This window comes from Zingiber officinale, chromosome 1A, assembly GCF_018446385.1.
Source record: "Zingiber officinale cultivar Zhangliang chromosome 1A, Zo_v1.1, whole genome shotgun sequence".
Classification (NCBI taxonomy): Eukaryota; Viridiplantae; Streptophyta; class Magnoliopsida; order Zingiberales; family Zingiberaceae; genus Zingiber; species Zingiber officinale.
In genome coordinates this window covers 2,825,727-2,841,936 of record NC_055987.1, presented here as the reverse complement: position 1 = coordinate 2,841,936, position 16,210 = coordinate 2,825,727, and the positions used below count along the sequence as shown (strand labels likewise).

Sequence of the window (16,210 nt, the reverse complement as noted above, 5' to 3'; positions counted from 1 at the left end):
TGGGCTGTAACTTCTTCACATTAGCTTTCGGAAGCTGAGCAACAGGAAGAGATATACTCCCTAAAAAGTATGTTCATGGCTTTATCAACAATGTCCGACAAAGAATGAAGAATAGCAGATTCACTGGACAGCTTTTCACACATACTAGATGAAGATTCATTTGTTGGTATTGATGTGAATTCTGGTGTAGATTCTTTGCTGACCAGCTTGAGTGAGCCCTTACAAGGGTTAGCCTTCTGTTTTGAATTATCAGATTTATCTATTGATGTGGCACCATCTAACTAAGAACCTGCATATTGCAATTGTTTATTCTTAAAATCAAATTAATATGGATTTGTGTTTAAATACTAGCCAAGAGGACAAAGACCTCTAAAATAGTAAATTATATCATATAAAAAACCCAAAAAGAATCATCTGCTTAGGCAAGCAGAAATACCTTTGAATTCTTTTGCATACACGATCTTGGTCTTTGGAGGGATAGAAGGTATTGGCTTTCAGACGAATAGTATAAGATGGGCAACATGTCCTATCCATCTCAGGTTTGTAAAGAAAACAGCCAGATCTCCTCCAACCATGGTCAAGAGCTCTGAAGTCATATTAACAATAGAAAGATGTAGATTTCAGAATACCACAAAGTTGTGTAAAAAAGATAAAATATTGGATGGAGATATTTACATGATGACTAAAGAAACAATCATAAATAGAATTCAGTGACGAATAAGATTTTTCCATTTATTCAATTTTATTCACTAAAAAGTGTTTCAATTTGATAAGATAAATAAAAGCAAACCAAGTTACTTTCTCGATCACAAGTAAATCTAGTATTTTTCAGGGTACTAAGATGTTTTAATTTCTTGATGTAATTATAAGAGATGTTCAACAATAACAAACACAGTTGTAGAACTCATGATACTATAACTTTTGTTTACAAAAATGTATAAAAGAAAGCTTAAATATCAAAATGTAACAAATTAACATAGAAGATATGTTTTCCTGAATCATTATCCAAGTCAAGCACCTATATATATATATATATCATAGGCTTGGTGCAATTGAAGGCATAAAACTATATTCAAATGATGACGGACAATTGCACTCATATGCATATTTCATGACTCCAAGATAATAACTAGTGACTAAATACTTCTTGTGGAACTAAACTTATGCATTCTATACATATGAATTGAATCATCTAAATGTTTCATCAAATATAATACTTCAACTAATTTAATTATAATTAATTCCAGAGGAATAAAATATACTTGTTGACTTTGCATGCAGTGTCTAGTTAGTTTAAAGTTCTATGGCATAGAGATTGGAGCATGTTAACAAGGATCTTATTTTAAAACCTACAATGAAAACCATTGTGGAAGGTCTCCCCAAGATTAACTATTCAAAGCATGATTGTCATGTTTGCCAAAGGTTACTGAAGTACAATCATTATTTCGGTATATCAATAAAGTATCTACCACAAGACCTCTACAATTCATATTGGTTAATTTAATATGTCTAGTTTAGAAGATAAATTCAAAAGTTTTGCAATTGTTGATGATTTTTCTAGATTTACTTATTACTTATTTTTCTAACCAAGAAACTGAAACCTTTAATGCTTTCAAAAGATTCGTGAAAAAAACATCCATTCATTCTACATGAGTGGTTTTAAAAGTTAAGTAACATGAACTGAATCTCAAAAAGAATTGTTTATAGAATGTGAAAATTTAATTAGGAATTAATCATACTTATCCATGTTCAAGAGATGGCTATTCTGTGAGAGTATCTTCCTAGCATTTTCACGTACAAGCCATAAATATAGTTTGTTATATTTAAATAGGATATTATTTACATTTATTTTCAACAAGACACCTTATAAGAAGTAAAATAGAAGAATGTACAAAATTTGTTAGTTTAAGGTCTTTGGTTGTAAATGTTTTTCTTGAACATCATATAAACCTCAAGTAAATTGGATGAGAAACTAAGGCATTTGTTTAGGATATTCATAATCAACTGATGATGATGAGCAGCGACCTTTCATTCTACACAAATATGTTAATATTGTTGTTTATTCTTGTATTTGCAAATCTTCATGTTTAGTGAATTTTGGAGCTACATGTTGTAGGCCTCGTATGGAGTACAATGGAGGCGATAAGATCAATGTATTTGACCCCAGATAGTGGGGAGTCACACTGCTTGATTATTGTGATTTTGATGCATTGAATGTTCTTAATTGTGATTGATCGAACTTTACATTAATATAAAAGGGTATTTGAACTAGAACACTTGTTGACTTAATTTTATAAGCAAAGGAAATATCATTACTAGTTCAGGCTGAATTCACATATTGTACTAACTTTTTGATTTATCATTCACATGCTTACATTTCCTAGTATCGCAGTATAGAATCGATAAAGGTTCTAACCTTGGTAGTCCTCCGCCGTCAAACTCTTTGCCCATAAACCTGTACAGGTACACTAGAAATTAAATGCAATGTCATTTAAAAGCTAGAGCATAAATAAGCATATTGTTCAAGGAAAAGCGAAAGCAGCTTTTGAACCCTCAAGCCTACGACAAAATGAAAGTAAAAAAATTGATGCGGGAACAAATAACAAATTCTGAAGTCGAAATTAGCATGCTATACAGCTCCAGATCCTTTGACGCAATTTATTTCTACTGAGAGAGCGCAATCTACAAACACACAACTTATCAAAGTGTTTTTTCACATAGAGGCATGGCACTTAGTATTCCAACCGCGCAACTGCAACGAGAAGAGTTTCATAGAGGAACGCAAGTAACCGAAATTGCGATCTTTAGTTTCCTAGTCAACACAGGCACCCGCTCAAGATCATGAATATCGCGAGGGTATGATAAAGGAGGGTTCCGGTTCATACCGTGGGAGACGCTAGAAGCGAATGTGGATCTGCAGTATCCGCAGGAGTTCCGTCTCCAGCCATCATCGATCAGCACCGTCTCGCCTGTCGCTCCTCTTTCTTTCGATATCTCCTTTCCACCTCCTCGAATGCCTCAGCTGCTGCTCGCTCCGTCACCCATTCCTCCTCCTCGCCGATCGGGGGCAAGAGTTTTATCAGCAGAGGAGAATGGAGAATTGGGCGAGGATGGAAAATGTGATTGCGGCAGGAGAGTGGGATTTGGTTGAGGCAGGCAGGCGAAGGTGACTGAGTCGAGAGGCTTTCCCAGTTGCCCTCGGAGGACGACGTGCTTCGGTAATTAAGCCAACGACGGTACCAGTTCGATCGTCAGCGAACCGGACGATCCGACTGGTCCAGTAACCGACCCGAATTAACTTCTTTTTTTTTTTTGTTAAATTATTTTTTAAATATCATTCCAGTGTATCAGTTTCTTATTTAAATGTGTTTTATCGATCGAGCATTTTGCTTTAAACAATTATCCTTCTTAATTGATCTTTATCAGAATGCACTTCTACAAGGTATATTTTCTTACAAAGCATAATTTAAAATGATCAATTTAGAATATTTCAAAATTAAATCAATTGATTAAATTAACTAACAAATCAGTTTATCACATTTTTTTTAGAGAAATTATATAATATTATGATGAAAATTACATCTGATGACGAGTTATGATAAGGCGCTCTTAGCAACATCTCGTACAAATTTAAAACCTGATTATCGGATTCAGGATCAAATAATAAATTTAAGTTCCTGTTCAATCTCGTGCAAACGAATGCTATGTCCGTTCCCAACTTGAATTTATGTCAAGACAGTCATTGCCAATATAAATAAATACGCTTAAAGGAGAAGTTGCATGCGATATGCATAACTGAGAATTCTCAGGCTTAGTTTGATGCTACAAATAATATGCAATATTATGCATTACTCAGGCTGGTAACACAAGCCGTCTAACATTCACTACACGCCATCACAGCAACTTTGGGATGGCAAATTATCAACATAATGCTGCCCTTGGGATGGCATATTATCAACATAACTCTGGGATAGTAAAAAGAACAAAAGTTGGTTGTATTAGAGCAGTGCAAAAGGATAAAGAGACTAAACAAAATATCAATCCAATGCAATAATAAATAAATAAATTACTTAAGCTTACTAATAGCCAACCCCAAATGATGAAGATACAATTAAATGATGATGATTTATTTATTTTGCTTTCTTCTCCTTGCTATTTCCATGGATTCTAACTGACCTTGGTAGACGGTTTCTTTCTAAGCCATTCTCAGTACATGGCTCTCGAACAAGTCTAAGAACTAGTAAGACGCAAGCTAAGGTTTTTGGAAAAGGGGACAAGGCTATCCTATATGATCAATTGATTCTTCAATAAAAATGTAATCTTTTGATGCTGAGTGATCTTTATGAACAATCGAGAATGGTGCTTATGAGGCAGAAATTTCAGATGTGACAGAGACTAATAGCAAGAAAAGGGCATAGGAATATGATGCCTGAGATGATTGGCAAAAAATGAAAGGATATTTAGCAAGCCGATGAAGTTATTCAATGGAGGAAAGAAAAGACGCAATTAGTAGCATACGAAACATGGAGATCACACTCATATCTCCAATCACCAAGAAGAAATCACATTGTTAAAATTATTGAAAACATAGTGAGAAATTACAAACCCTAGATTTTGAGAGAGGCGAATTTGTACATCATGGATCGGCTATTCTTGATCGGCGTTGGAGGGCTTCGCATCAGTCGAGGACGAGGTCGTGGCAGTACGCTTGGCGCTGTCGTAGTCCACGACCTCGGCATCGGCCAACGACCGTGAGTGCTGGACGATGGATCGGCCGATGGAGTTGATCCACTCCTCCTTCTCCTTCTCGGAGTCGGCGATGAAGTACATGGTCTCGGATCGGGTGGAGAGCTCGAAGGCGAAAGCGCGGTTGATGACATCCTCGGCGCCCTTGACGGTGAGGCAGGCGGCGACGGGAATGACGCCGCGGGGCACGGAGGCGCGGGTGACCTGGGAATCCTTGAACCAGAAGAGCTTTCCCTGCTTGAGGACGAACCAGCGGCGGCGCCACGTCTTGATGTACTCGCCCTGCTTGGTCAGCCACCCATTGCGCTCAGGGTTGGACCAGAACGCGACGCCGCCGTCCTCCCCCGGCGCGGCTAAGGCAGCGGATCCGAACACAGATCGCCACAGGCTGACGGCCATGGGAATAAGCTACGGTATCTCAGTTGTTCGATCGATCGGGGCTGAAGAGGAGACGCCGTGGGTTGCAGGATCTCATGGGACAGGAAGGTGGCTGAGAGGACCAGCGGGTAGATTGCCACTTTAGGAGCTAGCCGAACCGGCCGGTTCGGTCGGAAAGACTTTTTTGACCCGGTCTGCCCTCAAGCCGCGAAGGCGCAATCAATGCAAGTCCTATTCCACCGTTGATCTGGCAATTTAAAATCTTAATTAGGAAATAGAGTCGGTTTAAAAGGTCTGGTTTAATTTTCAAAGTTAGTTTCAGATGTTTTTAATAATTGCTATATTTTTTTGAATATGTTTGGTTAGCGAGATGTACGGATTTTTTTTTTTTTTATCATTCATATGCTTTACTAAATTATTAAAAAAATACTTCAAAACATTGTTACTAAATTATAAAAGTTATTTGGTAAATAAGAAAATTTTGAATGCTTCTCTAGACTCACTTATAAACTACGAAGAAAGGTTATGCAAAATGAGCATGAATCATCTACTTGCATTGAATTGGAACCAAATTGAACAACAAGAGAATAGATAGGCTTAAACGATAGCTACTCACTCAGCTATCACCATCAAATAATTGTTGTTATAAATATTGGTTTAGTTAAGCACTTGATCAATGTTTCGTCTAAATACCATAGATGATCTGTCATCGGTCAACGAACGATCTAACTCACGTGTTCTTCGGAGATTGTTGGTGCGGATGATAAATAGACTTTGAAACACACTTCAACAAAGAGTTAGACTAACATCGGGGAGATCCTGACAGACCATTCTAATGCTTGAATTAGGATTTGTTTGAGGTGATATGTAGGAATAAGAAAGTGAAGAAGGAGAAGAGGATTACGTAGAGTTTAGAATTAGGGATCCCTTGTCTTTTATCTTTTCTAAGGTTTATATAGCCGTTAGAAGAACATATCCACGCCAGCCGTTGCAATTATCCTTGTATGGGTCAATGAGTGGATCCGGAAGAGATAATCGAATATAAGTACGAAAAACGGGAATGTGTAACAGGCTACACTTCCCTTTTTGCAAGCATGAAAAAATACAAGAATATTAAATTGTTAACAACACTTTAAGGATGTAGAATCTGAACAAGCTAGTGTGTCGAAGTCAGTTTGCTGGCAGCAATCGGATGTCCTTGGAGTAGTAGCGCACTGGTAGAGTGAAGTCAAGCAGCAAAAGAGTCGATGAAGCTCGTAATTGAATTGATTCTTGAAGGCTGCTCAAACCGCTCTTTTAAAGAGTGTTGAGGGCGCCTCCAAGCTCAAAGGAGGCACCTCCAATACGAAGTTTACTCCCATATACTTTGATCATGATAAACATCATTGTCTTTGGCATATATCCACTCGAGGGTGCCTTCCATGTTCTTTGAGGTGACTCTGAAGCACTCTAAGGCATCTCTAGCACTCTCCAAGGTACCTCCCAGCAGCGAAACTTTATCCTCAAAGTCTATCTGTACGAGGGTGCTTTTGTTGGATCCAGGACGCCGCTGCGCCACTCCAAAGTGCCTCCAAGATCCTTTGAGATACCTCAGACACTGTTCATCCGAGGCTTAAGTTGGGTTTTGCTCCTGCAAAAACATGTTAAACTAACAGAAAAATATTTAACCTGCAAAATAAAGTTAGCATAATTTTTATAAAGGATTATTAATTAAATCATATCTTCCCAAGACTAAAATTTAGTCACAGTCTCAGTCTAGTTTACCAAAATGAACATAAACTAGACAAGTGCCTAAAGTTCCTAATTGAGACTCATCCTCATTGGAACACTCTCCTCTAGTACTTACCTTACTTACCATGCAGAATTGTTTGACTCTACTTTGGTCCACCAGGTCTTCTTGCCAGTTGTCAGGTTCATAGACCCAACTAGACTTCGACCAACTGTCAAGTCTCACAGACCTAGCTTGATTTCCCGCTAGATATCGGGTCACTCCTTGACCTATCTAGAGTTCTACACCAGCTATCAGATCCTCCAGACCTAGCTGGATTTCAGTCAGTGTTAGACCCGTCAAGTCCTGCACACTTGATAGAAAAGTTAGATTACACAACATCTAACTTTAATCCATTTATCATTTATAAAAACTTAAATTTGATTATTGGTGTCAACTGCACTAACAATTAGCTACCTCTCCATTCACTAAGCGTTATGTGTTTGAAGTAGGCCATCTAGAAGACTAGATCTGACAACCACGTAACCGCTTCTTCATCCATCTGGTGCCATCTGGGCAAAAGAGCATCATTAATGAGGGTTTAGTGTACATCTGATTCGAGAACAAATAAGGAAATGACGTCGATGTGGATTGACCCTGAGGATAGGCAAAGTAGACAACTAAGGCCGATATTGAGGCATGAATGATGTTGGGATCTGAGGCCAAAATAGAAAGAATGTTGAGATCTAAGGATGAGGTCGAGATGTCTTTGGCCAAGTTGTCAATGACGAGATGTCTTGGCTGAGTCTTAGATGAGGTCGGCGTCTAATGTCGAGTTGGAGATGCTCAGGATGAGTATACTAAATAGGTTGGATTAAATCCGACTCTAGGCTGAGTTTGATTCATTTTAGGTCACGTCTGATTCGTCTTGACTTTAACTCAACATAATTCTTGGCCACACAAGACACATGGACGGGGTAGATTCCCACCACATCAATCAAGATTAATCATCTATAAGAACAGATAAGATTAAAGGACTGTCATTCGTGAATCACTACTACGACCTAACCATCTCTTAGAAATACTGGCTTGGTTGAGCACACTTGATCGAGATTAAGCAAATTGCAGAAGGTTCAAAGATGTTTCTCATTTCTCAATATATGTTCTTGAATTGTCTAGAACAAACTGTGATTAAAATGTAAACATTGACCTTTGAGGGATAGATATCTTTGGAAGGTTAGAAGAAAACTGAATTACAAGAAAGAGGAAGATAGAACTAAGAAAAAAAACACAAGATGGAAACCAACACAAAAAACATTGGAGAAAAAGAAGAAAAAAAAATATATAATCCTGGTTCTATTGATGTGAAGGTTTAGAAAAAGGCTACACAATCACACGCATGAATTAGAAGTGATTCCTGTTGGACAATTTTGCTAGAGATGGAAGGCAAGTGTTTTGAATTTATATATATAAAAAAAATAGTCCGGTGCACGAAACTCTCATCATGCGGGATCTCGGAGAATGATCTATTGTACACAATCTTATCCTACTTTTTACATAAGGTTGTTTCTAGGATTTGAACTCGTAACTTTTATTAAAAAATAATTAAATTCAGACTTATTTGATTTGAATTGATAATTTCAGACCATGTAGAAAAAAAGGAGTTGCTAAAGATAACTGAGCGAGCTTAAAACTAGACTATTTTGTATGGTCAACTGTTGAGTGTCGACTACCAACCATCAACTATTGATTGTCAAATGCACTGTCGAGTGTTGACCGTCAACTGCACAGTCGAATGTTGACTGTTGAATTCGAGTGTTGACTCCCGACTATCGACTGTTAAATTCGAATGCCGACTCTCGACTACCGAATCCGAGTGTTGACTCTGAGTGTCAACTATCGATTGTTGAATGTTGACTGCACTGCTGAGTGTTGACTGTCGACTGCCGAATCCGAGTGTCAACTCCCGACTACCGACTTTTAATCTGAATGTCGACTCCCAACTGCGAAGAGATTTTGAGACCTGCGATGAACACAGTGTTGGAACTCCAAGATTGTTTTGGTGTGATCAACAAGTTAAGTTAGGTCCTGTCGATTTTTAACCTTGTGTCTAAGTGTGCAGGAGCTTAGGAGCACAGGGAGTCGAGCAGAAGACGTAGCTAGTGTGAAGGATGGCACGCGGTGCGTCCGAGGGACGAGGCACTGCGGAAGAGTACTCCGGCGGACGAAAAGGAAGTGTGCGATGGTTCCGAGGGACGAGAAGCCGGAGCGGAAGACTGCTCGGGGAGCAAGAGACGCAGCTAGTGAGAAAGTCAGCACGGGGGTGCGATCGAGGGATGAAGACTGCGGATGAGTACGCTGGCGGACGAGAAGGAAGCACACGACGATTCCCGAGGAACGAGAAGCCGGAGCGGAAGCCTGCTCGAGAAGACCGGAAGTTGGATTCGGGTGAGCCCTATTCCGAATGACAAAAATCACCCAAGCAAGCGGAGACGGAGCGGAAGACCCAGACCGAGGCGAGCAGAACCGGAGCAGAATGCCCGGACCAAAAAGTCAACTTGGTTGACTTAGTGGTCCAGGCGCCCAGAACCATTCCAGGCGCCCGGAGTTGGGCTTTTGACTAGATCGCGTCAAGCTCGATCCGTTACGTTGGGGATAAAGTTTTATCCCCCCAGGGCGCTCAGAACCCCTTCGGGGCACCCCGACCAAGGCTATAAATACAGCCTTGGTCCAGAAGCTTTTCAACAACTCAGAACTTGTGTATTCCAACACTTGTGCGCTTCCAGTTGTAGTTTAACTTATATTTTTCTGTGTGTTATTGTTGTAAGAGGTTTCTCCGCCTGAAGGAGTACTAGTGCGATATTTTCCTTGGATTAACAACCTCCCAGGTTGTAACCAAGTCAAATCTTTGTGAGCATCTTCTTTTACTTTCTGCTTATTTATTTTATGCAAGTGTTAGTTTAAGAAAAGTCGAGAAGGGTTTTGTGTTTTTATTTTTTGCAGGCTATTCAAACCCCCTTCTAGCTGGCCGTCGCGATCCAACAAGTGGTATCAGAGCCAAGGCGCTTCAGGAGGACTAACCGCCGAACGAAGCAACAAAATAATGGTCGGACCAAGCATCTACCCGTCGAAATTCGAAGGGGAATTCGCTAGCTGGAAAAAGCGAATGCAGGTATTCTTTAAAACTGATTTTGATTTAATGTTAATTATAAAATTCGGTTTCACAGCACCGGAAGGTAAGGAGAAATACCACTGGAAGAAAAAGGAGCAAGCCGACTACATGGCAAATGGCAAAGCAGAGTACCATCTACTAACCATTCTTCCGCCGCAAGAAGTCAACCGGATCGGCAACTACGACTCTGCGAAGGAACTTTGGGAGAAGTTTCTTGAGTTGCATAAAGGAACATCCGAAGCTAAGCTTGCAAAACGAGATTTACTCCGGAACTAGTTCACCAGCCTACGACTTGGGGAAGACGAGACAGTTGCGCATCTACACTCGAGAATTAAGAAATCATCATCGGACTTTCGAATCTCGGAGAGACGGTAAGTAACCGAGATTCGCTAAGGTACGCACTAAATTCCTGTCCCAGAAATTCAAAATGGGCGTCACTAGTAAATGTCTTTTATATTTCAAAAAACTTAGAAAAAATTATATTAGAAGAATTCTTTTCCACACTTGAAGTGCATGAATCAAGATGTGTAGGTACGAAGGAACCCAAGAACAACATCGCCCTCAAAGCATCGAGAGACGAATCTAAGTCGGAGTCTTTCTCGACGACGAGGAAATGGTAATGATGGTAAGACGATTCCAGAATTTTTATAAGTCTAGAAAAACTAATCATCCGCAGGGTAAAAAGAAAAGGACCATCCGTTGCTACCACTGCGACGAAGAAGGGCACGTCAAGGACAACTGCCCTAAGCTAAAGAACAAGGACAAGGATAAAAGCAAGAAGTCTGTCCAAAAGCGCAAGGCAATAAAAGCAACGTGGGATGACACATCGTCCGAATCGCAAGTCGAAGCTTTCACTGGACTTGCATTAATGGCGAGTCATTAAGACGACGACTATGATTCAAGCTCTTCCGAAATGAGCATCGAGAGCATCGATGAAGGGGGAGCTACATCAGAAGAAAGCAGCAGTTCAGGGGGAGACACGGAAAACGAGATCGACAAGCTAAGTCATTAAGTTTGTTAAATTGTTAACTAAAGACTGTTGTAAGTTAGAAAAGGAAATTAAAAATTTAAAAATAATATTAGCTAAATCTTGCCCAATAGAAGTGATCCGGTGGTAAGAGCCCGGGACCCCCTAACGAGGGGTCAACGCCACGTAGAGGTCAAATGGCCAAGCAGCTCGCCGAAGAAGGGTGAGCCGACCGGACTTGGAAAAAATGGACAAGGCCGATCGGCCGACCAAGGGACATTCGGTAGCAAATGTTAGTTAGAGCCCTAGAGCCAATCATTTGATGATTGTATGGACTCATGTATATCATATTCTTATATTAATAAAGGCAATAGTTTGGTTATTATGCTTATTTGTTTTAGTGCCAAATAAACTAAGTATAGTAACGTCCTTGAGTAGATCGTTCTTACCTATATCAATCGATTGGTTGAATCGATAGTGAGATGATATAGGGAACACTACTCTTAATCATTCCTAGTCGAGTATTAACATTCAAGGACGATGTTAATGCAATAAGACTAGCATGTAGGTCAACTCAATGACTTGATCTCACAAGTCATGGATATGGAGATATCAAGTTGACACATGGGTATATATTGGAGAATGTATACTGAATGACCAGCCATGAGAAAGTATCATGGATCGTTATATGAGTGTCATATACTTTCTCATGTGGCTATTAGTATGACTATTAGTTCTTAGACCTGAAGTCACCATGGATCCCTACATAAGGAGTTATGTACTTTGGTTTCGTCAAACGTCACCCGTAACTGGGTGAACTATAAAGGCGATTACTGGGTATATAACGAATTATGCAGAGCGATGTGAGTGATGTAGATGGGATCTATCCCTCCTATATGACGGGAGCGACATCGCTATTCTTGATAGAGTGAGACCACTAAATGCATGGCCATGCCCAAATGAGTCAATATTAGATGTTGAGCTCATTTGATCGAGTGCGTCTACTTGGAGTTCAAGATTTAGATTGATTAGAGGATGACACGGTCTATGCCTCACATTGATCAATCTAGATGTCAAGGATAGAAGGACAATGTCACATATTGTGAGGAGTCACAATTAGTAATCACAAGGTGATGTTGGATCTCAACATTTCTTGTAACTTGGGTAGCAATGATGTATTGCTAGATGCCGCTCATTGCTTATGTTTCTAAAAGAGTTTAGAAACATTGCCAACGTTACAAGAACCTATTAGGTCACACACAAAGAACATGTGGATGGAGATTAGGTTCATATGATGAACCAATAGGATTAGGTTCATATGATGAACCAAAGATTGGATTCGAATTAGACTTATTGAGTTAGACTCAATTAGATTCAATTGTTGAATGAGTCTAATTTACATTTGATTCATTGAGTCAATTTATATTAATGAATTGAGATTCATTAAATTAAAATTGACTTGAATCAAAGCTTGGATTTAACTCAACAAGGAAGAGATTGGGTCAAGTTTGACTTGACCAAATTGGAAGTTGAAACATCAAGTTTGACTTGATGCATTGCCACATCATGTAGGTTGACTCATCCTACATGGCATGACACATAGTTGAAACATCACCTCCACCTCATGAGGTGTGCCACCTCATTGGAGGTTACACTCTCCTTTCTTTAATGTGGCCGGCCACATTAATGAGAGGAGTTATGTGGCCGGCCACACTTAATGGTGTGGAGTTTTTCAATTTGTGTGCATTGATGTGGTTTTATTGTATCATCTTCCTTCTTGCTTTGTCTCTCCATGGCTGATGGTTGCCGTGCACTTCATTGGGAGGAGAGGTGTGAGTTAAGTCCAAGACAATAAGAGAGTGTGAAGGTCACAAAGGAGAAGACTACTAGAGGAGTGGTGAGATTCTTCTTGTTTTCTCTTCTTTTCTCTTCTTTCCAATCCCATCCGAGAGCATCTAGAGAGTGCTAGCACACTTGTGGTGCTCTCTCTTCCATCCTTGAGAGTTAGAGAACCCTCCTTGTTCGTGTGGATACCGAGAGAGGATTGTCTACGTTGACAATCTTGAGTTCCGACGATTTTGGACCTTGCGGGATTGCGAAAGGCACGCTACAAGGGTAAACATTTTTCCTCGTAGATCTAAGTAGTAGATCAGTTCGTGAACTCGTACAAGAAATAGTTTTTCGAATTTTGTATACGAATCTTTGCACGGATCTACGGCTTTGGGTCCTTCGGGGTTTCCGCGACGCGAAAAAGCGGTTTTCGCGGCCCGAAGAACCCAACAGCAAAAGGCGCCATGACCGGGTCGGGGTTCCGACGCTCTGTCGAAACAGTAGTTAAGAGCCTAGCGGAAGAACCAGGGAAAAATGACACTGCTAACAGTGTCTACATAGCGCCTACTGGAAATTTTCCCAGCACACCAATGTCAACGGCGGGTCGGACGCGAGGTGAGTACCGTCCGGCCAGCGCGTAAAAGGAGGAAGGGTCGGTCGGACGGACTCCCTGTCCAGCCGGTCGGACACCCCGGATTATGAGCAATAAAGAGGGGGGAACATCTTCTGACAGCCGTCGAATCATACGGCTAGGCCATACTCCTAGTCTGACAACGGGGTGTCCTGTTGTCCCATCGAAGGCGCAAGGGGACTGTCGCAGTATGGCGTCAGGTAAGCTCTCTGACAGGTACACACCGAGGCATGGGCTGCGGACTCGCACGCGCCTCGATAGGCGTGTAGGAGCTTTTTCACCGCCCTATATAAAGAGCCGTAGATTTCGCCGGAGGTACGCATTCTGCCAGCTTGGGAGCTCCTTTTTCCACCACTTACCTTACTTGAGCGTCGGAGGGTCGCCGCCAGGAACCCCTGCCCGGCCCGACTTCTGTGCAGGATCGTCGGAGCTTCGGAGGCTTGCGTCATCGACTAGGAGAGCGCCACGTGCCCAGCGCCCTTTGGTTCGGCGATTCGGACAAGATCAATTTGGCGCCATCTGTGGGAACGCTCCTGCATCCGAACGGGAACAATGGACGAGGCTGGACGACAACACATGATGACGCTTTCGAACGAGGAACTCGACGTTCTGATCGAGATGAGGGCCGCCAAGCTCGTGGAGCAAAAACAGAAAGCCACAGCCGAGCGGCCGGAGCAACATCAGCGTCTGGTGGCCTAGCGGAAGCACCACCAGCGACAATACCATTCCATCGGGCTCTCTTCCGCACTCTTGAAGCTGTAGCAACTAATCGAGAGCGGGGATCATCTTCGGATGAAATACCAAGACGAGACAACAGAAAAGGGAAAGCCCCCCGAGCGGACGCCTCTCCCGAGCGGATCAACCGCCAATTTTCGGAGGCCATTCTACAAGATCCTCTGTCCAAGCACTACGTGCCTCCGACGATCGGCGAGTACAATGGGACAACCGACCCGGATGATCATCTGGGTAAGTTCGATAACACAGCCACTCTCCATCAATACACGGATGGAGTAAAGTGCCGAGTTTTTCTTACCACACTCTCGGGATCGGCTCAACGGTGGTTCCGGAGGTTGCCGGACGGATCCATCACGAGCTTCAAAGATTTCCGAACGGCCTTCCTCCACCATTTTGCGAGCAGTCGACGCTACCAGAAAACGAGCGTGAGCCTGTTCGCCATCAAGCAAGAAGCCCGTGAATCGCTTCGAGCTTACATCCAGCGGTTCAACCAAGTGGCGATGGACATTCCAACGGCCACCTCAGAAACCATGATGAATGCCTTCACACAAGGCCTGGTGGATGGGGATTTCTTTCGATCGCTCATCTGTAAGCCGCCACGAGACTATGATCACATGTTACACCGGGCGAACGAATACATCAACGTGGAAGAGGCACAAGCGGCTAGGAAAAAAGAAGGGCTTCCGGAGAGTGAGAGGCCACTCATAGGGAAGGAACCGGGCGCTTTCGGGTTCAACTTGGCCAATCTCAGAATCCGTCAAGCCAAAAAGAAATGGACCCGATTTCGGACCCGTCTCATCTAATTTTTCAACCCGTACCATCCCAATCTAGCTCAGAATTCGACGGATCCATAACGGGTTAGATCCGCCAACCCACTAAACTTCAAAAATAAAAATATAAGTCAACAATAAGCTACCAGGAGAATCGCCGAGCGTCCAGAGAACGGTCTCGACCGTCCGCTCGGGAAGAGGAAAATAGAAGCAATACTTCCCGAGGCGAGATCAGCGTTATTGCTGGCGGGCCGACCGGAGGAGACTCCAACCGAGCTAGAAAGGCGAGCGTCCGACAGCTCCAGATTCATGCGGTCGGCTGTAGCCAAGAACGAGCGGCAGGGCCCGAAATTAGTTTCGGGCCCGAGGACTTGGAAGGAGTTGAAGTACCCCACGACGATGCTTTGCTCATCAAAGCGGTAATAGCCAATTACACTATTCACCGCGTATTTGTTGACACAGGGAGCTCAGTCAACATCTTATTCAAAAAGGCGTTCGATCAGCTGCAAATTGATCGAGCCGAGCTGTTACCCATGACAACTCCGCTCTACGGGTTTACGGGTAACGAAGTTCAGCCGGTCGGACAGATCCGGCTGGCTACCTCGTTGGGAGAAGAGCCGCTCAGGAGGACAAGGACAACAAACTTTGTGGTGGTCGACTCTCCCTCGTCCTACAACGTCATTCTGGGACGACCGGCGCTCAGCGAATTCCGAGCAGTCGTCTCAACCTTCCATCAGAAGATCAAGTTCCCCGTGGAGGACAAAGTGGGAGAAGTATGAGGAGATCAGTTAGCAGCTCGGCGATGCTACATCGAGATGGTCCGAGCAGAAGCCAATTCCGCTCGGAAGGCGCCCCGGATCGAGGTAAACGCCATCACCGAAAAGTCACCCTCTTTAATTTATGAAGAAAAGGAGGAAGTGCAGATTCACCCATCCTGATCGGAGGCCACAACCTTTATTGCGTCCGATCTGGAGGAGAAACAGAAAGAAGAGTTGATCCAATGCCTCCGAAGAAATCATGATGTCTTCGTCTGGTCGACACATGAGCTGCCCGGAATTTCGCCGAGCATAGCGCAGCACGAGTTACATGTCCGACCGGACGCTCGGCCGGTAAAGCAGAGAAAAAGAGATTTCAGTGTCGAGCAGAACGTCATCATCCGGGCGGAGGTGGAGAAGCTTCTGGAAGCCGGCCATATACGCGAGGTTCAGTTCTCGAGCTGGCTGGCGAACGTAGTATTAGTCTCCAAACCGGGCAACAAATGGAGAGTGTGCAT

General features: G+C 42.5%; 1 protein-coding gene and 1 long non-coding RNA gene across 4 annotated transcripts; both read right to left on the bottom strand.

The window, feature by feature from the left end:
* Positions 1-5: 5 nt before the first annotated feature.
* LOC122015557 lies at positions 6-3,227 on the bottom strand. Of its 2 annotated transcripts, XR_006120924.1 has the most exons (5): positions 2,886-3,227; positions 2,417-2,455; positions 437-586; positions 146-289; positions 6-60 (listed from the first exon to the last, which is right to left on the bottom strand). It is a non-coding gene; the product is annotated as an uncharacterized LOC122015557 (long non-coding RNA). The 2 variants fall into 2 exon arrangements; XR_006120919.1 differs by having other exon boundaries at positions 6-289; positions 2,886-3,225.
* Positions 3,228-3,653: 426 nt separating this feature from the next.
* On the bottom strand, positions 3,654-5,237 carry LOC122015546 (pleckstrin homology domain-containing protein 1-like). Of its 2 annotated transcripts, none has more exons than XM_042572506.1 (2): positions 4,607-5,237; positions 3,654-3,965 (listed from the first exon to the last, which is right to left on the bottom strand). In XM_042572506.1, the coding sequence occupies exon 1, from the start codon at positions 5,143-5,145 to the stop codon at positions 4,648-4,650; it is 498 nt and encodes a 165-aa protein (XP_042428440.1). In that variant the 5' UTR covers positions 5,146-5,237; the 3' UTR covers positions 3,654-3,965; positions 4,607-4,647. The 2 variants fall into 2 exon arrangements, with proteins under 2 accessions (XP_042428440.1, XP_042428448.1); XM_042572514.1 differs by having other exon boundaries at positions 4,636-5,237.
* Positions 5,238-16,210: the final 10,973 nt, after the last annotated feature.